Source organism: Triturus cristatus, chromosome 3_2, assembly GCF_964204655.1.
Source record: "Triturus cristatus chromosome 3_2, aTriCri1.1, whole genome shotgun sequence".
In the NCBI taxonomy this organism is placed as follows: Eukaryota; Metazoa; Chordata; class Amphibia; order Caudata; family Salamandridae; genus Triturus; species Triturus cristatus.
Window position 1 is genome coordinate 773,723,428 of NC_140584.1, and position 27,399 is coordinate 773,750,826.

Genomic DNA, 27,399 nt, shown 5'->3' on the forward strand with positions numbered 1-27,399 from the left:
CACTTTTGACTTTAATACAGAGTCGAATGCACTCTTGAGACTTGGTCTACTAGTGGGACATACCCTGGATGTTGCCTATAGTAAATTGGGAATAACCAGTATTGCTAGCGTGAGGAGGGAGTGGGACACAGGGAACTGCCTACGAAACACTAGAGCCCTGACCTCAGGGAGAGAGTATGTAGTTGTTTGTGAATGTCATATTTCCCTTTTTGTTAGCGATAAAATAAAATACTTCTTTCATCATAAAAGTGAGTATATGGCTGGACAATAATTAATTGCTGCTACTGCACTTATTTTGAGTTGTGAGCCTGTGTTCACTTCAGTGTGTCCACCTCTCCCTGAGGGAGCCTTGGGCTGCTTCTAACATGCCATTTCTGAGAGTTAAAAGCTGAAGGGGTACTTAGCCCAGTTTCCTGGGATCCATAGAAGGTTAGGCCCGGTACATCAGGAGTAAAACGTCTCAACCCCTATAGTTGGGCCCAATAGCTACTGCTTGCCCAGTGGCTCTCTGAGCGAGGTTTTGACAATGTATGCTTGTTTCTGAATTTTTCTGTATTGTTTTGTGGTTCAAATCATATGCATTGCTTAGGCTGAAGTTCCAAGCCTCACTAAGTGATACAGTGGTGGTTCCACAGAGTCAAAGGTTAAGCATTAATGTTCTAGTAGTCAAAGTTTATACATTTATTAGTACATAACTTAATGTCCCTTCTTTTCAGAGCAGCACAACATGCTAATTCATCCCAGTCGATGAATAACAGTAAGAGATCTATGGGCTGTATGATTTTGGTAGCTTAAAAATGTATACTTTAAGGACAGCAATTGATGGCCAGATATATTGATGATAGATTGCTCCATTGCCACAGGATAACACTCAGCTAATTAATAACTTTTCTGATGAATACATCTGCCAGTGGATTCCTCACCTTGTGAATATCCCCTGCGCCAGCAACATTCGGAAACTTTTGTAGCAGTCCACGCCGATGAGGTCGAAGACGACGTCACAGAGTAACGGCTCCGCTCGCGACTCCGCTGACGTCACCGGCTCCATAAGAAGACCTCGTCGACGTGATGACGTCAGTTCCCTTTTTTCCACGCCATCGACGCCAACGGATTTCGGGAATCTCTATCTTTGCTTCACTGCTACATTGTATTTCTACTGGATTTCTCTGTCCTTTTTTTGTGAAAATGTCGACAAAGAAGTCGGGGATCAAGCCCTGTCGCGAATGTGGAAAGCATATGTCCATCACGGATCCACATGACGACTGCGTATGGTGCCTATCTTCGGACCATGATGTGGATGGATGCTCTTGCTGTCGCAAGATGAGCACCAAGGCTCTGAAGGAGAGAGAAGCTAAGCTTTTCATCGCGAGGATGAAAAAAGAGAAGAGAGGTAGGAGAAAATCCAGGACGAGGTCAAGATCGAGGTCGGCGTCGAAGTCGACTTCGGGGCATGCTTCAAGATCTAAGAAGCACAAAAAGAAGAGGAGACATTCTTCTCGACGTCACTCTGACAAGAGTACGGCTCCGAAGTCGAAGTCACCTTCTCGACGCCGTAAGGACTCTCTGTCTCCCTCGCCCTTTCCGGATTCGCCTGTTGGTCCTTTTTCTCCAGTGGCTTCACCGGTTCATTCACCGGCTCCATCTCCGGCGCCGGTTCCATCTCCGGCGCCGGTTCCTTCTCCGGCTCCGGCTTCGTCTCCGGCTCCGGTTGAGGAGCTTCCAGTACCGGGTGAGCCTTCGACCCCGCAGATTCCACTGTCGGCGCCGGTTGGCCCGAGTCCGGTGATGCCTGATCAGTACCCTGCGTTCCCTGGACCAGGTCAGGACCCCACGCATTATCTAAATGCAATGTACGGGGTATTTTCAAGAGCCATGTACTCCACTGGTGCACCTTCGGGTCCGATAGGTCCAATGGCCTTCAGTTTGGGGGTGCCTCAAGCCTATCCACAGGCCCCCTTCATGCCATTTTTTCTGGCGACGCCGTCTTGGCGCCGGCTCGACCTTGTTCGTCCGTCGGATTCGAACACGCCGACGCCGGTTGTAATAATCCGGTCTAGGAGGGAGGCTCAAAGGGTGCTTGATGAGCAAAGGTACCTTTTGGAAGAGGCAGAAGAAGGAGAGCTTGTGGAGTCTGATGACGTTTTTGAAGAGCTAAAGGAGGCTAGTGATTTGGATTTATCTCCTGAATGGGAAATTACTCCACCTTCTGATGAACCCTCAAAGGATGTGGCGCCATATCATGCAGTCACAAGGAAGGCAGCTGAGCTGTTAGATCTGCAGTTGCCTTTTACTGAATTCAAGTCGAACATTTTGATAGAGGTGCTGCATTCTCCCACTACTGTTTCAGAACCTTGTTGCCCTTTAATGAGGCCATCATAGATCCTGTAATGGAAGAGTGGGTTAAGCCTTTTTCTGCTCCCGCATTTTTGAAAACAGTTGCCAGGAGGTATAGGGCAGCTCCGGGGGACCCTGAGTTTTTTACTTCTCATCCGTCGCCTGAGAGCCTGGTGGTTCAGGCTGCTTGTTCAGGGAAATCTAAAGGTGCTTTTCCCCAGGTTCCAAGTGACAGAGAGGCCAAGAAATTAGATCAATTGGCCAAAAAGGTTTTTTCATCGGCCAGCATGGCTCTTAAGTCTACGAATGCCACTTGCCTTTTGGGACGCTATATTCATGTGCCCATGGATTCTGCAAATAAATTATCTCCAAAACTATCAGAGGAGGATAGGGTTGGTTTTAATGAGGTCCTGGCGGATGCCCAGGCAGCAGCGCGTCAGGTGATACAGAGTGGACTGGACACAGCTGACTCAGTAGCAAGAGTCACGGGGTCTTCTGTTGCCACTAGGAGGAGTGCGTGGCTTAAGTCTTCAGTGTTTTCTCCTGATGTACAATCAACGCTGTTGGACTTGCCTTTTGATGGCTCTGGTCTCTTTGGCAAAAAGGCAGATGCTGCACTTGTTCGTTTTAAAGAAAGCAAGGCTACGGCTAAGTCTTTGGGCCTTCAATCCCTGTCAAGGGGATCGTTTAAAAGATATAGGGGTTTCGGAAGGGCAACCTTTCGTTCCTACAGGCAGACCCAGCAGCAACAACAGCTGAGCTCTCCGTATAAGGGATACAGAGGCAGAATCAGGGGTCACACGTGGCCTTCAGCTCTCCTCCTCCTCTTCCTCAGCCCCTCCCACCACCGCAAAGCAGCCCTAGATCCGCCATTCTGGATCATGCTGTTCCTGTGGGGGGCCGGCTTACCCATTTTCTACAAGATTGGGAATCTGTCACTACAGATCTTTGGGTTCTAGATCTTGTAAAAAATGGGTACGCCCTTCCCTTTCGGGAATTCCCTCCAAATTACCCTCCTTGTCAAGGGGTTTGCTCAGAAAACCACCGGCTTCTCCTACAGGAGGAAGTCCTGAAGTTACTACAGAAAGGTGCGATAGAGGTGGTTCCAGAGCAGGAGAGGGGTCAGGGATGCTACTCCCGGTATTTCGTGATTCCGAAAAAGGACGGCAGATTGCGTCCGATATTGGACCTCAGGATCTTGAATCTTTATCTGAAGCAAGAGAAGTTCAAGATGCTCACCCTTGCGCAGGTTCTTCAGGCGCTGAATCAGGAGGACTGGATGGTGTCGATCGACTTGCAGGATGCGTATTTCCACATCCCCATCCTGAAGTCGCACAGGAAGTATCTCCGGTTTACGGTAGGATCGCAACATTATCAGTTTGCGGTCCTTCCGTTTGCTCTTACTACTGCACATCGAGTCTTCACGAAGGTGATGGCAGTGGTGGCAGCCCATCTCAGAAGGTCGGGGATTTCAGTTTTCCCCTATCTGGACGACTGGCTGATCAAAGCGGAGTCACCAGAGAAGGTGCTACACCATTTGCAGGATACAACTCAGCTGTTGTACAAATTGGGTTTCTCGATAAACGTGCCCAAATCTCACCTGGTGCCCTCTCCGCGCAACCTGTTCATAGGTGCGGCACTGGACACTACTGTGTGTCGAGCATTCCCTCCTCCTCAAAGGATTCTCGACATACAGGAAATGATTCCTTTATTTTACAATGGAGCGGTCGTTCCAGTCCTGAAGGTCCTTCGCCTGCTCGGTCTGTTTGCTTCCTGCATTCTGTTGGTCAACCATGCACACTGGCACTTGAGGGCGCTCCAGTGGTGCCTCCGCAGGCAGTGGTATCAGCACAAAGGAGATCTCACGGAGTCTGTGAGGATCTCCAGAGAAGCTGGGGCGGATTTGTCTTGGTGGAGCGTGGAGGGCAATCTGTCCCAAGGAAAGCCCTTCCATCTACCTCCATCGGTGGCCAGAGTAATAACGGATGCATCCACTTTAGGGTGGGGTGCGCATCTGAGTGATCTGGAGATCAAAGGTCTTTGGTCTTCAGAGGAAAGGTTGCTTCACATCAACCTTCTTGAATTGCGGGCGATACGTTTGGCACTCAAGGCCTTTCTCCCTTCCCTTCGCGGTCAGTCGGTTCAAGTCCTGACGGACAACACTACCGCAATGTGGTATGTCAACAAGCAGGGAGGAGTGGGGTCTCTTTGTCTCTGCAGAGAGGCTCTGCGTCTATGGCCCTGGGCTCAGGACCATCAGATTTGTCTGATGGCAAATCATCTGCCCGGGGTGCTGAACGTACGTGCAGACAGTCACAGTCGGCAGTTCTCCGCCGACCACGAGTGGAGGCTCCATCCGGTGGTGGTTTGTTACGTCTTTCGGATGTAGGGAACCCCTCGGGTGGACCTGTTTGCCACTCACGAGAACGCTCACTGCCCGTCATTCTGCAGCCTCCAGTATCCGATGCAGGGAGCGTTGGGGGAAGCGTTTCAGTTGAGTTGGAGCTCACAGCTCCTTTACGCGTTTCCTCCCATACCCTTGATTTCTCGGGTTCTGAGGAAGATTCTTCAAGACCGGGCCCAAGTCATTTTGATCGCCCCGGATTGGCCAAGAAGGGTGTGGTATACAGATCTTCTCCACCTCTCCTCGTGCCCTCCGCTCCGTCTCCCTCTGAGGGCAGACCTCCTCTCGCAGTCGGAGGGGCAGGTTCTACACCCCCACCTCCAGAGCTTACACCTTCATGCCTGGAGATTGAACAGGGCAACCTGAATTCTTTTTCTCACCCGCCTGATGTGGTAGATGTATATTTTTTCTGCCAGACGTCATTGCACCAAATCTATCTATTCCTATAGGTGGTCTAAATTCGTTATTTGGTGCGGAGAGAAATCTATTGACCCTTTGAAGGCTCGTTTATCCAACATCCTTCAGTTTGCCCTTTCTCTTGCTCAGCAAGGATTTGCTGTGGCTACTGTTAAGGGATACTTATCGGCTTTGTCGGCTTTTCTTTGCTTGCCAGATCAGCCGTCATTGTTCAAATCACCTATTGTTCTACGATTTCTTAAGGGTCTTTGTTAGACCTGTCAGCCCTTTGGCAGTTCCCTCCTCATTTTATTCTTTTTCCCTTTTCCTTCTCATTTTTTCTGTCCACTAACTACTTTTTGGGTGTTGATGTAGAGGCTCTGGGCGCCCTCTTCTTACTATCTGAGGGAGAGGCGCAAGGTGCTTCAATGAAGAAACAGGAAGAAAGAGGGTAGCCTCACAAAATGGTGGTTCCAACTGTCACCTCAGCACCTGGGCCATAGACTGCCATGAGAGGTTCCAGAACCTTCTGGACCACTCTGGCCAGTCAGGCCCCAGGTGATAAATAGAGGGGAGAGCAGGGCGGCCATTTTAGGACGAAGCTGAGAGATGAGATAGTCGGGAGTAAGGCACCTGAGTGGGGAGGTGGCTGCGCTAGGAAGGGAATGGACAGATCTTAGGGTCTGCGCGATTTTCCTCACCAGTGACACCACCCTCAACCTTCTGACCGGTCCCTGACTCAGCCAATGACTTTGAAGGTCATCGTTACCCTGGGGGCTCCCAGGTAGTAAGTATCCCTGAAGGAGGATCAAGGGAAGAATCGCCGTCTGGAACTCACTTTCCCTCATCCCTGTTGGGCCTGAGATGTTGATTCAGACAGGCCTTAGCGGTTTCCCATGATCTCTGACTAAAGGGAAGATATCTGTGCCCAGTGAATAAGAAGAGCTCTGTTAGCCCCTTCATCTGCATCGGAGAACTCCTGGCCCCCTTAAGTTCAGCCCCCCCACCCCCCACCCCCCCCCTGTCACGAGTCTCTACCTGGAACTATCACTGCCGCCCCCAGAGGTCAGGAGGTTGCCGGGTGTCCTCCGGAGGTGGCCCGCTGTTGCCGCGGGTTCTGTGGAGAGGCTTAATGTGGGCAACTGGTGAGCAAGCGTCACCGCTGCCAAGCTGAGGAGATTTGTATTTCGGAAGAAGGGACGAGCTTCGGCCTGGAAGCCGCCGTCCTGCTGTCACGTGAGGAGGGGGCTGACGCCGAAGCGCCGCCCCACTGCTGTCATACACGGGTGAAGGCCGCGCCCCCGCAAGCCGTGCTGCTACGGGTGGCTGCGGGCGCGCTTTCCCTGAGGAAGCGGAGTGGTAGTAGCCTGCGCCTGGCCTAGGAGTCTGCTGCAGAATGGGACAGCAGCAGTGAGGGAGTGCTAGAGCGAGGCCCCCACCAACGAAGGAGTCCACACTACGGGGAAGCCCTTGGGGGAGGTGGTCGGTGGTTGTGCCCTGATTTCGGCCTCGGGGAGATCTCCGTTGTCAGCGTGTGAAGCCCCGTCTGTCCCGTAAGGAGTGGGAACTCCACGCCAGGCTCCGCCGAACTTCCAGAGAGGAGGACACCGATGCGTAATCAGTAAGCGGGGCATAATAAGAAGGGGGGAGAGCACAGGATACTACGGACTTAAGGCCAGCTGATGTCCGGGTAAAGCCGAGTGCCGGTCACAGGGGAAGCCAGGTTTTAAGATCAAAACTCCGGCACGATGTTGTATTCACTCAGGAGACTGTAGTTTACCCATTGAGACTGTCAAAAATAGCGCTAGAAATAATAGATTACTTCCCAGTAACAGAGAAAGTCATGTAGGATGCTTATGTGTAACAGCTTGCCTTCCAGTGAAAGAGGGATTTCCTTGTAAATTGCCTAGCTGTAACCACCTGATTCACAGCAGCAGAGTAACAGTTCCAAAATAGCATCTAAATGTAAAGTATTGATAATCTGCAACAGTATAAGATTTTTGAAGTATAGCGCCTGGAGTAACCATCTGACCAAAGAGCATTGTGTAGACTAGATGACCATTCGAAATCCAGTACTATGTAACTGTTCTGTGGAGCATTATCTGGGTGTCTTCAAACCGGTGCTCCAGGATCAAGGTGCTGGAGTGAAACATCCAATGGTGCTTAGGTATTTGCTATATTGAAGAAAAGAAAGAAATTGTGCTATTAGTGAATACTATGAAATGCTTTATTCTGAAATGTGAAGCTGATTAACCCCGTTTGAGAAGACAAGATAAAGACTTCTGGAAAACTTTAAAATTAATCGGTGTAGTGTCCTTTTTAAGTGGTGTTGCGTTAAGGTGTGAGCTGAGTGTGATGCAAGCACGATATGCCATGTTGGGATAAAAGCCTGTTGGCCTGAGCCAAGCTACCTCTAGGACGTTAGGTCCAACAGTCTTACAAACAGTTTCCTTCTACTCCCTTTATTGTGCCTCAATGGGACTTAAACCTTGTCTTAACTTATCTTATGGGTTCTTCCTTCGAGCCCTTGCACAAGTGTCCCTTGAGATTGTTGTCTTTTAAGATGGTTTTTCTCATTGCAATCACCTCGGCAAGGAGGGTAAGTGAGCTTCAAGTTCTAAGTTCAAAACCCCCGTTTTTGACCATTCATGCTGAAAGAATGGTACTCCGGACCAGGGCTGCATTTCTGCCTAAAGTGTTAACTCCCTTCCATCTGGGGCAGTCCATTACCCTTCCTACCTTCTATCCTCCCCCTCACCCTTCCAAGGAGGAGGAGAGACTTCACCGCTTGGACCCTAAGAGGGCGGTGAGCTTCTACCTTGACAGGACAAAAGACTTTCGGGTTGATGACCAGCTCTTCGTGGGCTTTGTTGGCTGCAGGAAAGGCAGAGCGGTGCACAAGCGCACCCTTTCAGATGGATTGTCTTGTGCATCAAGATATGCTACCCTTTGGCTGGTAAGGAACCTCCAGAGGGTTTAAGAGCCCATTCCACTAGAGCTAAGTCTTCCACTTCTGCTTTGTCTAGGGGTGTTCCTGTGGAGGACATTTGTAGGGCAGCAACTTGGGCCTCCCTCCACACTTTTGCAAAACATTATTGTTTAGACTCCGAGGTGAGGAGGGACGGACTTTTTGCTTGTTCCGTCCTTCAGGACTTTCTGGTATAGGAGGGTGGACACCCTCCTCCGGGAGTGGGGACTGCTGTGGGAATCTATTCACAAGGTGAGGAATCCACTGGCAGATGTATCCATCAGAAGAACAAGTTACTTACTTTCGGAAACGCTTTTTCTGGTGGATACAGTATCTGCCTGTGGATTCCTCACTGACCCACCCGCCTCCCCGTTGTCCACCCTTGTATACCTTCAGTATATGATGGTGTTTCAAAATGTATTTGTTACTATCAAAGGCGGTGTGTTATTTCTTTTGCCTTTCTATTTATTCTCCACACTGTGTGTGTTGCATTGTATATTATGTACTGTGTATGCTGTGTATATATTGCTGTCAGTCCGTCTGTGTGCCTCGAAGGCATGGAAAAAAGGGTGCAACTGACGCCGACGAGGTCTTGTTATGGAGCCGGTTACGTCAGCAGAGTCGCAAGCAGAGTCGTGCCTCTGTGACGTCGTCTTCGACCTCATCGGCGTGGACTGCTACAAAAGTTTCCGAATGTTGCTGGCGCAGGGGATATTCACAAGGTGAGGAATCCACAGGCAGATACTGTATCCACCAGAAAAAGCGTTACCGAAGGTAAGTAACTTGTTCTTTACATACTATATGCTCACAAAACAGTGGGCACTATTACAGAATCGTTTTGAAAGACACAAACTAGAAATGATTAGATCATCACGTTGAAATAGAAATTTCTTATTACACACATTTTAAGTATTTATTTTAATCAGTTATATCCCATACAGCATTTTATTTATCAGAGGAGTAAACATTCTGTAATAGTTTGCAAATTATAACATAAATATGTGTGTGATTAACTGAAAAAAGCATAGCTAAAATAAGTTATGATTCAGTGAGCACAAAACTGTGAAAGCTCTCAAATTCAGTCTTGATATGAAACGTACAGTGCAACCCATAATTATTTACTGTCCTTTTTATGCTCTTTGTAGACCGCTTTCTTTCCTCATGCCTTCAACTAAAGGGGTGTACTGAGCACGGAGGATGGTGTGAGTTATGGTGTGCATTGTATACCATACCTGGGGATTTTCAAGACGTTTCGGTTTTAGATTCACTGAACCATAACCACCCTTTAACTTTTCAGTGAATTGCATGTTTTTTGTTTATTATATACCACATTCTCCTGCTATTCTATGCACTGCCTTCAGCCAGATCCTGTGCAAACCTGTTTTAACTGTGACCAACATGGGTTGGGTACAGGCCTGCCTGGCTTTCCACTGGTCTTAATTAGAGAGCTGCTAAATATCATGAAGGCTCATCAAATAGCATCAAAGTAATTAGTGGATGAAACCTCTATTCCCGCGTTCGTGCCCTTTGATGGATCAGCTCAACATTTGTCATAACCAGAAGAAAGCTAAACCTTGTAAATGTCTGCCCAGTTTGTGTGGATTCATTAAATGGTGCCAAAGGTATTAGTAATTCAAACATCTTTTGGTTTCTTCCGTTTATATCTTCCTTTCCTTCAACTGAATCTGTATGCAACCATATGCACATACAGTGGGTGTAACATGGTAACCACCTGCCACATTTGATACAAATGAATCAAACAGTGCTAAGTTATAAGCATGTGAAAATGTTATTGAGTCCTCTTTACCTTTGGGACCCACTCTGGCAGAAAATGTGACATACTAATACAAAGTCAATACTTCCATGCTTCTGCCAAATTCTGTGCAGATTTGTTGAACAGTCCCAATACTATTCTCATATGAATACCTACCTCTTTTTAATTGGGTCCCCTTGATGGACAGTACAAGCTTAACAATACCAAGCGAAGGCTAAATAGGTTGAGGGCCTGATTTAGAACTTGGCGGGTTACTCCGTCACTCCGGTGACAGATAGCCTGTCTGCCAAAATATAAATCCCATTGCATGTAATGGGATTTATATTTCGGTTGACGGGATATCTTTCACCGTTGTGACAGAGTAACCCGTCCGCTTAGTTCTAAATCAGGCCCTAAGTGCATGCCACGTTTCATGAAGGCCCACTAGGTCATGCAAAGTTATTTGTAAATCAAAGATGGGTTTGTTTACCCCCCACCCCCAAACTCATTCCTCCACAACTGAATCCTCACGCAACCTGAAATACCTGTACCTAGTGGAACTTTAACTTATTAACTGCTTAACAACTGGATGTAGATTTATCGAACAGTGTCAAAGTTCTAAGCAAATGAAAAGTTCATAGACACTCCGTTCAACTTTACTCCTCCATCCCTATGGATGGGATTGATACAAAACTTAGCGTGCCAAAAGAAAACGAATCCTCAAACATCTGTCAAATTTTGTACATATGAATCACACCATGCCAACGTTATTAGCATATGAACGCTGCTTTGGCCCCCTTTTTAAACTGAGTCCCCTTGATGTAGCTAACACTAATCGATTACTCTTGTTATTTTCAAATGTGTGCAAAGTTGTAAGCACATCAACAAATGGCTTTTCAACTGACAAGGAATAAAAAAATGTGAACTGTTTCAAACTCCCCTTACACTTTTTTTCAAATGCTAATGACTCAAAAACTACTGAATAAATTTACACCAGACCAACAAATGCAATTTTTTTTTAGTACAGTTCTACATTCGTGGCTAGTGTGAGTCACATCTATTCAGTGGTTTTGGCCGTTGATTAAAGCAAAGTTTCCTGTGGGAGCAAACATTGGGAATACATATCTTTGCTAACGTTCTGTAAGAGGTGGACATTTGGATGAAAAGTATGGAAAAATACTATTCTTTCCATTACACGTGATTATTAATGTGACTGTGGTAAGAAGTGGAAGACACTGCTTGCTTCACTAGCACTAGAACTGCCCTGTTGAATAACTGGAAAGCGGGAAAGTGATTTCCATAATGGATTCCTTGTATATAGCTAAGTCGCAGAAGAAAAATGGAAGCAAATCATGTGGGACACATCACTTTAGTCTGGCAGACTTAAAGATACTCAGCTTTTGGTCATAGAGGCCCAGGACAATAATTACCCATAGTAAGTCTGATTAGTTAATGCCTGGCTGCATTCTTTGCTGTCGGTGGCAAGTAGTAATCAAATGTAACTGTCCAACATTGTGGACGACTTCACGGAGGTTCTAACTGTCCCCATCCTGAAAGTTGCTATACTGTGGAGGTTAACACAATTAATCTCTGACTCTTTTGTGTGCCCTTGTATTTTAGTCTACAATTATCATTTGTTTGTGTTCCTAAAGACAACTAGAATGTTGAGCAGCAAAATCCTGCACTGTATTTAAAGAGGCTTGTTCTTTGGTTCGAGGAACAGCAGTCACGTATAATAACTTCTTCCTTTCTGTGTTTTTTCAAAGCTATGACTTGGGCATGGAGAACCGCGATGCAACAAATGACCAAGTTACTGTTGATGCAGCAGAAGCTATTAAGAAGTACAATGTGGGTATCAAATGTGCAACCATCACACCAGATGAGCAGAGGGTCGAGGAGTTCAAACTAAAGCAGATGTGGAAATCTCCCAATGGGACAATTAGAAACATTCTGGGGGGCACGGTCTTCAGGGAGGCTATAATCTGCAAGAACATACCTCGGCTGGTATCAGGCTGGATCAAACCCATCATTATTGGTCGTCATGCTTATGGTGACCAGGTGAGCCAATACTTCACATTGACTGTTCATTTTGGTTATGGCATATTAAGTTGATTATGAAAAGACATCCGTTGCTTCATTTTGAAAAGATTAGCCTTTGTTATTTTCTAAAAAAAAGTCAGAAAAGAAAAGAATCCCTTGTTCTCCCAATTAGATTTACCTTTTTGCTGGTACTCTGAATGTCCTCCTAGCAACCTTGACACCCTCTCCTACCTCTGATTTCACTGTTCGATTGAAGAAGTGCTTCAAGATTGTTTTCAGATAATCCTAAGGTGCCATAATACCCAGGCATTAGATGTTGTGGGCCCTACTGTATTTTCAACTTTTTCCTCAATATCTGTGGCGGCTCGTTATTATGGGCATTGTCACCCCGCCCCCACCTCATTTCCTGCCTCTTGCAGTTTTTTTGTAATTTTACTTAATAAACTGTATTATAAAGTTAAATCCACCTCTCACTGCATGCCTTTGGTCAGGCTCAGTCACAACACTATTCACAGATACATGCACTAGTGCACATGTGTCAGCTATCCCAGGTTTTTAAGGGCCTACCTGCTGTAAGCCCTGGCTTCTGAAGCCTGTCACCCTGCAAGATAACTCCTGCTGTCATGTAAGACCTCTTCGCTAATTGAATGAAGTACAGGCAATTTGGGTGTCAGCCCTTTACTACTGAAGATGTATATCAGTCAGCAAGACAGTACCATATTAGACTGCTCACCACTCTTTTCCGACTCATCACAGGGTTGGGCTGTGACCAACAAGCCTAATTGACTCCACCACATGCTGTAATGAGTCGGTGATGTGCTGTAAATAGATACTCTGCCCCGGTTTCAATTTCAGTGCAGAATACACAGTATATCTGATCATTAGTTTGCAGCCAGCAGTGGATTGTGCATTCACTTATTGTGACTCAGGCTTGCCATGAAATTTATCAGAGAGCCGGGTTGGCAAGGGGCTGTCCGGGTCTCGCAATGAGTCTTCAGGGCAGGCTTGTCAGCCTGCACTCTTGCTGTGCTTTCTATAGCTTCCTGCTGAACTTTTGAACTTCAATCTAATAAATAAACATTACAGAAAGATATGACCATTATCGCATAACTTTTGCAAAGTGGCGTATCTGGGGTTATATCCCAGATCAGTGATCTCCACCATAAGCAATGCACTAAACCTAGTCTCCTACATGACATTATAGCCTGCTTGAAACCATTGATGTTAAGTAATAGGTAGGCTTCCTTCAGTGAAAAATGTATAAAGTCACAGCTGTTACATTTGCTTTGTTTTTCATCTCAAAATAAGCCTACCCCAAGAGCTGTGGTTGCAAGAAGAAAAAGCCTGAGAAATGGTTGAGTGTCTGCATTAATACATATATATATTTTAACTCTTTTTTTATTTTTTTTTATTGGTACGTTCATAATGATTTGTACATACAGGGACTGAATATATTGAAGTGACATTACATTTTTAATTTGTATACCTTGAAATTTGCAATATCCATTATTGAAAACTGGCAACAGGTCTGTTACATCACAGTGCATGCTTTATAGGCCCTGGTAAGTCTGCCAAGACCCCATATTTTCTCTCCCTTCTTGAGGCACCCCCTACTCTTATAGTTCGTGAGCTCAGCCTGCCAACACCAGTCCAGATCATTTTCCCACTCTTCAAGTGTCGGGAGTGCGGCCACCCCCAATCTCTTTGCCACATTCTGCTTTGCCACTTCTGCCGCCAACGTTAACCAGCGCTGCACATGTCTCGGCCACTCTTCATTTCCTGCAGTTATCTGCAGAATCCATTTAGGTGAAAGCGGGACCTCTAATTCCACCACGGCAGCCATTGTCACAGCAACTCTCTGCCAATATCTCTGCAGGACCAGGCATTCCCATATCAGGTAGTAAAAGTTCCCCTTCCAGTCCACAGCCCCTGTAGCAATGCATGCTTTCGGATCTCCCCATCCGCTGTAACATTGACCTGGGGCAGTAATCCGTATGTAGCACCTTCAGCTGGATCAAGTGGAACCTTGCCCTTATTGCTACTTCTCTCAGGCCTTGGAGCGCCTCTTTACATTCCTCATCTTCCATTGGGCCTACATCATGTTACCAGGTCATTCTCAATGTGCCCATTGGGTCTGCGGCACAGTTTGTTATTTTTTTGTACAGTAGGGAAATGGCTCTAACTTGCAGGTGGTCTGTCTTCTAATGGTGTGGCAGCTTCCAGTGTCTCCCCTTCTCTCAAATATTGCCTCAGGGCATGCCCCAGCTGGGTGTATCTGAACCACTCACCCTTCCCTAGTTCGTATTCCTGTTGTAGTTCCAGGAACGAGATATAGGCCTTTGTCTGCATATGTCTCCCAGGGTTTCCAAACTCAGTAGCTCCCACTTGGTGAAGCCCTCTAGCTTATTTCTTTCTTTCAGACAGTCGCCCGCCCAGAGGGGTGTCATCTCCGTAAGCCTGCCCTCCCACCCTAGGTATTTTGTCGCTGCTATCCACACTTTGGCCACTGCTTTCGTGTGACTCGGAAGATCCCTACTCCCTTGTTTTGTGTACAGAATTGCTCTAGAACCTTTCCCTCCCATGGCCAATCTATCCACTCTATATGGTGGATCCGATCTGTCTTCAAACATCCAGCCATTTACTGTTACTAACTGGGCTTCCCAATAGTAACTGCGGATGTCAGGTAATGCTAGGCTACCATCGTAGATCCCTTTTTGAAGTTTACTTAGGGCTATGCGTGGGGCTGCCCCGCACCAAAACAATGCTCAAAGCTCCGAGTTCATGCGTTGAGAAAACGAAGGAGTTGGGCATGTTTTGGAAAGCATATAGTAGTCGGGGGAGAGCCATCAATTTGAACATAGCTGCTCGTCCCATCCTAGTCAGAGCCAGGGTCCGCCAGTGTTTGCCATCCGCAATGAATCTGTCTAGTTGTTGGCCTAAATTCTTTCGATAGAATTATTTAGTATCTCTTGTTACATGGATCCCCAGATATTTAAAGCCATTCGTTTCAATAGGTACGTCACATCTAGACGTAAGGGTCGGTATGCCTTCCGACAGGGGATATAGCAACGACGTGTCCCAATTGATTCGATATCCCGAAAACTCTCCATCAGTACGGAAGATCTGCAGTATTCGATCTACCGAATGCCTAGGCTTGCTTACGTGAAGGAGGACGTCATCCGCATACAGCGAGATTCAGTCCTCCCATTCCTCTCCTATCGGTATCCCCCAGATCATGGGATCCTGCCGAACCCACGCCGCCAGAGGCTCAAGGGCAAGTGCGAACAGGATGTGGGAAAATGGGCTACCCTGTCTGGTTCCCCGCTAGAGGGCAAACACTCGAGACACTGTGGCGTTGACCCGCACTCTGGCCAGTGGCTGTTGATTCAGGAGTCTGACTCATTTTATAAATTTGGAGTTCATACCTAGTCTTTCAAGGACAGCGAAGAGATAGTTCCACTCCACACTGTCGAAGGCCATTTTGGCGTCTAGGGACAGGAGGGCAGATTGCTCTGTTGAGCCTTTACCCCAGTTAAATGCAGTATACCCAACAGCCTGCAGAGGTTTAGTCTTGTACACCTGTGGGGCATATACCTCGACTGGTCCGGGTGCATAAGAGTGGTGATCACCCCGGCAAGGCGCATCGACAGGAGTTTAGCCTATATCTTGACCTCGTAATTGAGTAGGGAGATCGGTCTATACGACCCGAACAATGGTGGTTTGCCTGCTTTCGGTATTACCGCGATTACTGCCACCCTTTGATCAGCTGGAAGTATGCCCTCTTGTTGTGCCTGCTCGAACATGTTTACTAGGTGTCCTGCGGTTACGCCCAACATACTTTTGTACATCTCAACAGGTAGGCCGTTCAGCCCCATTGCCATCTCTGATTGCAGGGCACGGGCGGCTAATTTAATTTCCTCCACTGTCAGATCACCCTCAAGCATCTCCTTGTCGTCCTCTGTAAGTCTTGGCAGGGCGATGTCGTGCAGAAATTCCCCACATTCCTCTTCTAAGTGTGTCGATTGGGATGCATACATCCCCTCATAATACCTGGCGAATTCCTCAGCTATTTCCGCCCCCGTCTCATATCTACCTCCCTCTTCATCTATTAGCCCGGGAACGCACCCCCGCTTGATTGTCTCTTATCCAACCAGGCCAACAGCTTGTTTGCCTTATCTCCCACTTTTTAGATTTTGTGCTGCGTGGCCAGTGCCTACATCTTGGCACTGTCTTCCAATAGGTCCCTGAGTTCTTTTTGCCGCACCTTGAGGTGCTGCCTGTTTGAGTTTGTCTTTAGGTCAGTTCCTGCAGCCTGAGCCTCCAATTGTATTATGTCTTTTTTTAAGAACAAGATATTTAAGATTTGTTTCCTTTTTTAAAGCCCCTATTTTTGCTTAGGTCCTGTCCCTGAAGACTGACTTAAATGCCTCCCATAGGGTCACACATGAGCTGACTGAACCCACATTGTCTGACAAGTATTGCTCCGCCCCTTCTCTCATGTCCTCCCTGAAGTCCTCATCTCTGAAGTACCATGGGTTTATTCGCTGTGGCAGCGTGTGGTCTTTTACTGGGCCAGAGAGTCTTGCCTCCACCGGGGAGTGATCTGATATTCTACGTGCCACATGTGTGGCATCCACAAATTCACCCAGTCTGGGGGCCTGTGTAATAAAGTAGTCCAGCCTAGCAAGACTACCTGTTGTGGCTGATAAATGAGTATGGTGCTTTGCAGCTGGATGTTGGTGCCTCCAGATGTCGCCCAATCCCATTGCTTCAAGGAATCTCCCTAATTGACAGGCCTGTCTTATGATGGTTGTCCCTGAGGGGGCCCCTACCCACCTCATCTAAACCTGATGACACTATGTCGTTTGTGTCTCCACCCATGACCAGTCTGCCTTCCGGTAGTTGCAGCAGCAGGGTACCTAACTCCTCAAGTGTGGTCGTCTGCAGACCAGGGGGAGCGTATACAGAGAACAAGTTGAGTCTCTTCCCCTCCCACTTTCCACTCAGCACTGTGTATCTCCCAAGTGGGTCCGTCCATATCTTACTTTGGATGAAAGGAAAAGCTTTTCTGACTAATACTCCCACATATCTGGTGCCTGAGGTATATCCAGCATGGGCATACCTGTCTAAGTATTAGTACATACCTGTCTAAGGCTTTACAGTAGTTACCCTTCAGGTGCGTCTCCTGTAACTGGACCACATTTGGTACATGCCTTTTAATAAATTGTAAAATGGTTGCCGTTTTTAATTTGGCGTTGAGCCCGTTATTGTCCAGAACCATACTTTAGCTAGGGACTGTTTATTATTCACCCTTTCCATTTTAGTGTGTGTTTTAAATAGATACCCTTTGGTAGTGTGGGCGTTGTCCCCACTGCAGACTTACACTTGCTCCCATTGCTGACCTCAGTAACTACGTTTGTTACTGTTAACTCCCCTCCCCCCCCCCACGTTCCCCCTACCCCCACCCTGCTACCCTGCTATTAAGGTTGCAAAAACCCCAACTTTCCAACCAGCAGAGCGCCTGTCGCCCGGTCCATTGCATAAGAGTTCTAACTGATAACTTGGGGGGAGGGGGGGTGCTCAATCCATCAGAAGCTAGGTCTGTTACTTCATTCCGTGCCTTTCCCTCTCAAGCCCTGTATAGTTCAATTGCCTCTGAGTCTCATGGAGATGATCTCGACCGGCTACTCCTGTCGGGCAGTCTCAGTATCCCAGTGTTTTGCCTGCAGTGCGAAGTTGCATTTGGGGACCAAATCAGGTCCCTCCAGTCTTACCTATGCCCCTGTTTCACCACTCCGTACCTAAGGGCCACCTCCGCACCCGGGCGACCCGAAGGCCCTGGCGATGTGGGCTGCTGTTCGTGTCTTGCTCCGATCTCTCAAACTCCTTTGCTGTGTCCACCTCTCTGTCTCGGTTCACAGCCTTTGTCTTGGCTGGCTATTCTCCAGCCCTCTAGCCACTCCTGGGCCTCTTCCCGATTTGTGAAGTGCCAAGTCTTCCCCTCTGCTATCACACATAGCCTGGCTGGAAAGAGCATCATGCATTTCATATCCCTTGTTTGGCGTTGTACTTGCAGGGTATAGTTCGGAAAGAATCGGATCCCGGTGTTCTCATATGGCAAGTCGCCTCTCGATCTCGCAGTTTGTGCGTGGTGGGGACAGGGACGCGGAGGCGGCATCGGTACCCTATGCGCCCTCTAGACGGAGAAGAACTCTGAGAGTGTTGGGGCTGCAACTTGTTGGTTATCAGATCTTCGAGCAACAGATCCACACTCTACCCCTCTGCCCCTTCTAGCACCCCCACGACCCATATGTTGTTCCTTCTCGTGCGTCCCTCCTGATCCTCAATTTGCGCGAGCCAAGTGTGTGGCCTGGCTTTGTTAACGTGTGCACTTGCTCCTCAAGACGTTTTGTATTTTACTGGAGCTGGGCTATCTGAGTCTCTGCTGTGTACACCTTCTCACTCACTGGAAAGGTCCACCCTAATCAGGGTGACCTCAATTGATACTGAGTCTATTTTGGGTTCTAGGGACCCCTTAACGTCCTGGATCGCCACCATGATGACAGCCAATAAGGGCTCCACAGCCCCTCCTTCCTCCTCTTCCGCACTCGTGGTGGGCCTTGTAATGGCGTAGTTGTCCTTTTTGTTAGATTTGACAGGCCTGTGCCTCTGGCCTTTCGCATTGTTCCTTTGTCCTCTGTGTCTGTCGCCAGGATAATATGTATGGGGGACTGTTGCTCATACTGGGGGACCTTGGTGCTCTGTGCGTCGGGGCTCCCCTCTTGCCCTGGTTCACAGTTTATGGCCTTTTACTTGTTGATAAGCGGCTCACCGGCCTTGACTGTGATTTATTTCTGACTCTGCGGCCCCTGCTCGGCCTGCAATTGTTGGTTCTCTGACTAGTCATAATCAGGCATGTTGAGCTGTTCTCACCCCTGGGTTGTCTTGCTCCGCCTTTCAGATAATACAGAATTTCCCACACGGTGGCTCAAACACAGCGCATCAAAACCTAAAACACAACACCAGCTAGAAAAGGGTTTTATTTTACAAAATGCAAAGACTCTCTTTTTAGAATAAGGCTTGGGGTTTATTTATGCAATGCTCTCTAACAGAAAGACTTTACCAGATGTCAATGAGTAACATTCAAATAAACATAGATATGTATATATTTATATATAAGCAATAATAACACACTTGGTAAATGCAACTGTTAAATGCATGGATATGAAATACAAGCAGGAAATAATATGAGATAAATCTCAAGCAAAATGCAAGAGATCAGAAAGATATACCTATATATATATATATTTTAACGAAGGGACTACCAGCCCCAGAAGGCATAGCGACTTGAAGCCCATCCAGGGCGGGACATTTGCCATTTAAAAGGACTGCTCCCTACGTATCTGCATACTAACAGCCACAACCCGTGACCAAGGAGCAGAGGAGCTCCGAAACGCGTAGGGTCGACGATGAAATTCCTGATGTGTTTGCAGCCTGTTAATAAAGACCCTGATGCAAGGTTTGGAGTCTGCTTGCCTTCGTGTGCGCCTCTGTACGTTGGGCAACGTTTTGATGAATAAATACGGCCGGTCCAGGCCGGAGAGGCAGCACCACTGAGAAATTATCGGACTGCCGATTCCTGATACACGGGAGTCGCTTTGGCAGGATTGCAAGTTTGTGATACTTGAGCTGCATACACACGGGAGGCTCTATTTAGAGCTTGAACATATTGTTGGGAATGCGGAACCCACCGGGGTAATATTTTAACGAAGGGACTACCAGCCCCAGAAGGCATAGCGACTTGAAGCCCATCCAGGGCGGGACATTTGCCATTTAAAAGGACTGCTCCCTACGTATCTGCATACTAACAGCCACAACCCGTGACCAAGGAGCAGAGGAGCTCCGAAACGCGTAGGGTCGGCGATGAAATTCCTGATGTGTTTGCAGCCTGTTAATAAAGACCCTGATGCAAGGTTTGGAGTCTGCTTGCCTTCGTGTGCGCCTCTGTACATTGGGCAACGTTTGGATGAATAAATACGGCCGGTCCAGGCCGGAGAGGCAGCACCACTGAGAAATTATCGGACTGCCGATTCCTGATACACGGGAGTCGCTTTGGCAGGATTGCAAGTTTGTGATACTTGAGCTGCATACACACGGGAGGCTCTATTTAGAGCTTGAACATATTGTTGGGAATGCGGAACCCACCGGGGTAATATTTTAACGAAGGGACTACCAGCCCCAGAAGGCATAGCGACTTGAAGCCCATCCAGGGCGGGACATTTGCCATTTAAAAGGACTGCTCCCTACGTATCTGCATACTAACAGCCACAACCCGTGACCAAGGAGCAGAGGAGCTCCGAAACGCGTAGGGTCGGCGATGAAATTCCTGATGTGTTTGCAGCCTGTTAATAAAGACCCTGATGCAAGGTTTGGAGTCTGCTTGCCTTCGTGTGCGCCTCTGTACGTTGGGCAACGTTTGGATGAATATATATATATATATATATATATATATATATATATATATATATATATATATATAGATAGATAGATAGATAGATAGATAGATAGATATATATATTCACTGAAAAAACCATAGGTTTCACACACGTTATAGTTACGAATTAGCATTTAAAAAAACCTTGCAAATTCACTGAAAAAACCATAGGTTTCACACATGTTATAGTTAGCTGGACATTTCACTCGTAAAAAACCAATGAAATTCCCCGGTTATAGTTAGTGCAGGCAACTATAACTCACGCGACCGCAATCCTCTGCTGATGACGTCAGATATTACATCACTGTATTTAGACACTTATTTACCCATGTCTTCTTCCATTAATCTTTAGCTATACATATATTACAAATATTTATTTTCATAAAGACACATATGTCATCAGTGATGTAATATCTGACGTCATCAGCAGAGGATTGCGGTCGCGTGAGTTATAGTTGCCTGACCCCCTGACCAAGGCTAGGGGGTCAGGAACTGTCCACTCTGCCCCCTTTTCACGTTCTCCACCTTTTTTTTCACCCCCTCAGACTGCGAGAGACAAAGTGGCGGCCGCCACTTCCTGGTTTCGACCGATTTGAATGTTTACCGACATCTAACAACCAATCAGAATTGCGCTCGCGCACGGCAGGGTGCGCGCACAGTGCGCGCACGGTGCGCGCGTATAGATATTGATATGCTTTTAAATGCTATTTTCTCAGGAAATACTGAACAGATTTACACCAGACCTGCAAAAGGCACTTCCTTGACCTTATGGCTACCTCTCTGCCAAATTTCACGTAATTCTGTTCAGCCGTTCGGGCTGTAGCTGCGACTAAAGGTCCTATGGAAAAATGCATGGGGAAAACGTGTTTTGGGACCCCTCCTTTTTCTCGGCCCCCGCTTGACGAATCACCCCGAGACTTTCAGGGTAGGAGCTGAGCGGAGCGCCCCATTAGTTTCGAAAATTTCGCGAGGATTCGTCAACCGGCGCCAAAGTTATTCAAAATAGAATTTTCAGATTTCCTATGGAAACTAGGTTGTAACTATAACCGCCAGTAGATAATGTGTATATATATATATATATATATATATATCGCTTCAACAAACAGTCCTTAATCAGTGCGCTCTGTTACACAGCAGGTGCACGTATGTCGAGGTTGGACCTAACCTCGCAAATATCTTTTCCACCAAGAAGAATTGCACCGCACTCCAGGAATCTCTGTAGTTTAGTTTCTATTTATAGTATTGTGATACCATGAACAAGACCATCTCTTGGTCGAAACGTCAGTGGTGGAGATAATTGTGTTTCCACAAATAAATAGTAACTAAACTACAGCGATTCTTGGAGTGCGGTGCAATTCTTGTTGGTGGGGAAAAAATATATATATACATACACCTAGAAATAAACAATAGTTTTTAAATCTAAATCGGCGTCCCTGTGTCGGTATCAGGGCCTGAAGGGAACACACACCCACACACCCTCCCCCCCCCCAAATCATTACTTTGGACGTGCACTCTGACTTATTCACACATCACAAAGAAAACACCTCAAATGATCAAAGCCACTGGCCACACATCACAATGGCAATAATCAAAACTCAGCACTTCACCTGGTGCAAACACTGCATCTTAGCCCACTCCTGACCGGGAGATTTAATAGCCGGGGATAAGTGCCTCAGCAACCAGGGATCCGCTGTCCCGAAGTAGATGCGTCCGTCCCCATTCGGAATATAAAATCCCGGTTTCTAATTCAACAACCCTCAGCTTTATAATCTCAAAACACACACTAAAAGGTTTGAGAGTCTTCCCCTCTGCGCCAAAGGAAACGTACTGGAACTGGTCAGCTTCCAGGCAAGCATTCCATGTCAGGAAGGAGTTTCCACGTTCCCTCTACATTCTCGCATGTTCCAGCCTTTATCTTGACGAAGATCACAAAAGCCTTCCAGGGTACATTAAAAAATCTCTCACAAAACAATCCTTGAACATGATTAACCCAAACAACTTGCAAGAGTGTCTGTGCGCACAGAGAAGCTGAAGCAAGGTAGAGTCAGAATTCAGGATGACATAAGGCCATGTCAAAGCCAATAGTAAGAAATTAATAATACTTGCCAATCTACAACACAATGCATATTTGTGCACCCTTACTTATAGCATCACATACTTCATCTCTCAATGTACAACACAGTGCACATTTGTGCACCACTGCTCAAAACACTGCACTTCGAGATCAAAAAGTACATTCCACACCTCTCTTTCTCCCTCTCTCTCTCATCCCACACGTTCTGTTCGTGGCAAGGCTGTTCTACTCCGTTACAGCTCCCACTGAAAGACTGCAAGATTACAAGAAAGAAACCTTTAAGAGAAAGAAAACATATGCAGGACGTCGTACATTCATGCTAGGATATAATAACACACCAAAGTCAATTAAATAATGGTAGTCAAAGTTCATCACAGGGTGTCGGACCACAAGAGTGCCTTTAGCACTACATGGGTGCACTTCTGCTTTGCGTCTGGGGCCCCTTCCGTTGGGGCTTCCGCTCCCTTTAGGACCGCATATTATAATGTCCCCACCTGCGTTCGCATTGTTGGTCCTTGCAAGCCTGTTCCGCCTGCTTCAGGAGTTGCAGGAGGTCTCCGTTCTCCCGCTCCGGTCTGTTCGGTCAACTGCAAGGGTGGTGGGGGAGCCTCTCTTGTGCCTTCTCTCGCACCTCGGACCTGGTTATTGTCCTGTACAGCCTGGGACCCTCTCACCTCAAGCAAGCCCGCTTCCGGGCCTCGCCACCTTTCCCTTCTTGGCCGCTGTCCTGACGACGGACACCATCACTCGCCTGGCGTTAAGATTAGCTTCAGGGGTGATCACTCTTACTTATCTTCCTCAGTGATCCCAAGTACGTGCAGGCGGACCCACATGTCTCTTGCTGGGCGCGACCTCGTCAGCGGCCGCCATGCCTCTTGTCCGCAGTGGTGTCCGCGCTTCTCCGCCTCTCTGATCTTTTCCCTGTTCGGCAGTCCCCTCCAGGGTCTGCCCCTCTCCGCTATCGATGTGTGGTCCACACGCTGTTTATGTTCGACGTAGGACGTGTCAGCCTTGCTCCATGTTCCTGGCACCCAGGGCCTGATCTCTTTTCTGTCTTGCCAGCTCGAATTTAGGTTTTGTCATTTTCAACTGGGACTAGGGGAGTTGTCCCCTTTATTTCACACTACTGTAGGCAATCGGATGCCCCTCAGGGCCAGGATTATTAACGGATTTTCGAGTCTCGGTTCGGAGCTCCGCTAACATGTGGCTATCTTGTTCCATGGTCAAGCCACGCCCCCTCTGCATTAATAATTGCATGGGCATGCCTTCCTTGGGTTGTTACCACTGCAGACTGTATGCAAATAAATTTGAATAATTGAATCCACATGGGCCAAGGAGATAGAAATCAGGTGAGGTAAAACAAAGATGGGGGATAGAGTGAGTATAAGCTATGAATGGCAACCACTGTTGGAAGCTATGAAATTGATAGATACGTTCGCACCTGGGGACCATTGGCAAAAGATTCATATGAAAAAGATCCTCTCTTGTTCTTCTTCTAAATGGCTTTGAGTATTTCAAGAATAGCATCTGTAACTTGCTGTTGGGAGAAGACTGTAATGCTGCCCTCTATGGGGAACTTGATAAAAAAAACGCCCAGACAGGGAGAAACATCCGGAAAGATATTGGCTGACTTCTTGAGGGCCATGGGACTGATAGATATTTGAAGAGTATGCAATCCCTCTACCCTTCAGTACACCTTCCTCTCAGAGGTGCACGGGAATCTGTCCCGGATCGATTATATCTTGTGCAAGGCCGGTCAGCTCCCCATGTTTGGGGAGATCACCCCTCTTCCTAGGGGCATCTCTGATCATTCTCCGCTAGTAACGAGTTATGGAGGTACTTCCCCTTCTACAAGTTATGAGATGGCTCTTAACCCCTGGTAACTTAAGGTGCCGGCAATCAGGGAGAAGCTCACTAAGGAGACCACTGACTATTTCAAAGACAACTACGGCTCGGTAGATTCAGATATAGTGCTGTGGGAGGCATACAAGATGGTGGGGAGGGGATGGGGGGTTTCAGTGATTGTTGGACACAGGAAGGAAAAAAGAAAGCAATTACTAGATATAGAGGGCGAGGTTAGTCAATTGGAACGAGACTTCATAACAAATGCCCCAGACACTAAACACAGGCTGCCTATGAAGCAAAAAGAATATAAAGATATCACCGAGGATGCGACTAAAGTACAGCACCGTGCCACCCAACACTGTATATATGATATTGGCGATAAAGTGAGCAAATTGTTAGCCTGGCTAGACAGGTGGGAAAAGGCCAATAGATGGGTGTTTGATATCAAGTGCCAAGATGGCACGCGGCTAAACAATAGACCGAGATCGCGGAGGCATCTGCTGACCATTTTAAACAGATCTATGCATCCACAGGGGCTTCCACGCACACACAAGCACAGGAACTGCTGACCACCCTTAAATTACCTGTCCTTGAGGCTTAAGACGTTGAGTATTTAGACCCCACCTTGACCACAGGGGAGGTCATCAAAGCAATCTGGGCGCTTCAGTCCGGGAAGGCCATGGGTCCGAGTGGCCTTCCAATTGAACTCTATAAAACAAATGCATCCACTATTGCCCCGTATCTTATAAGAATGTACGACAAAAGCGTGACTAAGGGTATCCTGCCCAAAACGCAGAGAATGTCCAATATTGTAGTTATACTTCAAGAAGGGAAACCTCCCGGGTGTTGCGGTTTGTAAAGGCCTATTTCCCTCATAGATCCGAAAGTCAAAATACTCGCTAAGATTTTGGCAATGAGTATGTCTCCCCTGCTAAACAAGCTGATCCATCTGGATCAATCCGGTTTTATGCCTGGCAGGAACACCGCTCTTCACCTACGGCGCCTTCACTGTGTCGTGTAGGGCGGTGACGATTAGAGAGGTGGCAGTGATCATGTCTCTGGATGCAAAGATGGCATTCGACATGACCGAGTGGCCTTTTTTATTAGCAGTACTTGAACGATTTGGGTTCGGAAAGAGATTTCTATCCTGGGTACAACTCCTTTACTGGGAACCTCTGGCCCGAATCATAGTAAATGGCAGGCGATTGAAAACGTTTACATTGCAGAAGGGGACTAGGCAGAGTTGTCCACTTTCTCCCTTAATTTTTACACTTGCCCTCGAACCCCTGGCAATCTGGATCAGGATTAAACGTTACTATTGGGCCTCTCAACTGGTGGTCACCAATCACTGGGTACACCGGCCCGTAACGTATCCAGCCTATAGGATGGACAAGTACAATATGACCCCGGGCGATTACCACAGAACAATTTATGTAGGTACGAAGAACGCACAACATTACACTCCACTACCATTACTTTATGGAATACTGCTACAACTGCCCTGGGGTGGAAAAACAGACCGACTAGGGATGTTGGCAAAACACCCAGGATTTGATAAGTGGGACCAGATAGGGCTTTCAAGAATCGGAGATGTGTGGGCAGGGGGGGAGGTGACACCTTTCTGGTGACCTCCAACAGGACTGCGAATTGAATACTGGGGAAACTTTTAGATATCTTCAGGCCCAAAATGCACTACATAGGGCGATACCCAGGGGTACTGATCTACCAGTCTCCTCACCCCTAGAGGACAGGCTTCTTGATGACTAGCTTCAGGACAAGGCGATTTCCCTGACGTACAGAAAAATACTTAACAATATGCCGGATACAATGGGGAATGGGTAGAGGATATGGGGGATATCAATGACGAGGATTGGCAGAGAAGATGCGCTCCTGCCTCCCAAGCGGTGCATGTTCGTTTTTAAGTATATTGGTTTTACTAAATTTACTAGTTTACCTGTTTTTAAAGGCAATTGGTTTTAAACTGTTACTGAATTGAATCTGCATTTATTGAAACTGAGCTGAGTTCACCAGGCATAGACAGACCTGACTTCCTCACTCAGGCTGTCCTCCTCTCCACTTCTGCTTTCACGCACGCGGTCTAGTGGCCACAGGGGTAGTAAGCTGCTGCTGAGCAGGGTTGATTGGCGGGGAGGGGCGAGGGAATATGAGACACACATTAAATTGCACGCTGGAGCAGACACGCGCAACGGGAGTGCCTCTGGCGTGCCGCCGGCGCGCCTAAGACGCGCCTAAGGCAAGCCCGTCTGCACCCGTCCTCGCCCGACCGGGTCCAGGGGGCAGGACCCCTGGCCAATCTTGGTCATACACGGGGGAAGAATTAAGGGCTTTTAAACACTTAAACACAGATCTGGCCCCCTGAAACCACAAATAGCGAACGTACTCCGAGCAGAACTCCTCATCTCACAGGATAGGGGGGGAAATTGAGTGCTAAACCCCCACACTCCCGAAAGGTTCTAACCCCAGCTATAGCAAACACATAAAAATGAGAGTCCTCAATTCGTGCTCTCTACAGAAGCATGCCCTAGAGATCTTCAGCTTCCTACAAGATGAAGCTCCAGACATTCTGGCACTGACTGAAACGTGGCTTGATGATGATTCCGGCCCAACTATAATGGCATCACTTCCCGCTGGCTATGATGCCCTTTGGCATAACAGGCCAGACGGGAAAAGAGGAGGAGGGGGGGGGGGGTGGTTGGCGTTACTGTACAACAAACGGCTGACAATTGAGAAATTATCGGGAGGAAATCCGGAAGGAGCAGATATTTTAATGGCTAAGGCTTGTAACAGCACCTCAAGCATAGCAATTATGGTGGTGTACCACCCCCAAAGAAGCCCCCCACGTTTCGTTGACCTCCTCACTGAATGTGTCACTGACCTTCGCTCACTATTCCAACAGCTCCTGGTGGTAGGAGACTTTAACTACCATTGGGACCAACAACCCAGAGAGGCACAGGCTCAACAGCTAGAGGAAACTTTGGCCACTTAAGGGATGCAGCAGCTAGTGGTGACCCCTACCCACGAGAAAGGGCACACCTTAGACCTCGTATGGTCAACTCAGCCATTAGTTGAT

The 27,399-nt window shown here is 47.4% G+C and overlaps 1 protein-coding gene across 2 annotated transcripts in view; it reads left to right on the plus strand.

Moving 5' to 3' along the window:
- Positions 1-27,399, plus strand: part of IDH1 (isocitrate dehydrogenase (NADP(+)) 1) — a 310,669-nt gene that overhangs the window by 135,044 nt on the left and 148,226 nt on the right. For both annotated transcript variants that reach the window (XM_085648837.1, XM_085648838.1), the window contains one exon: positions 11,622-11,913. In XM_085648837.1, coding sequence (XP_085504963.1) covers positions 11,622-11,913 — 292 coding nt within the window. The remainder of the gene's footprint in view (positions 1-11,621; positions 11,914-27,399) is intronic.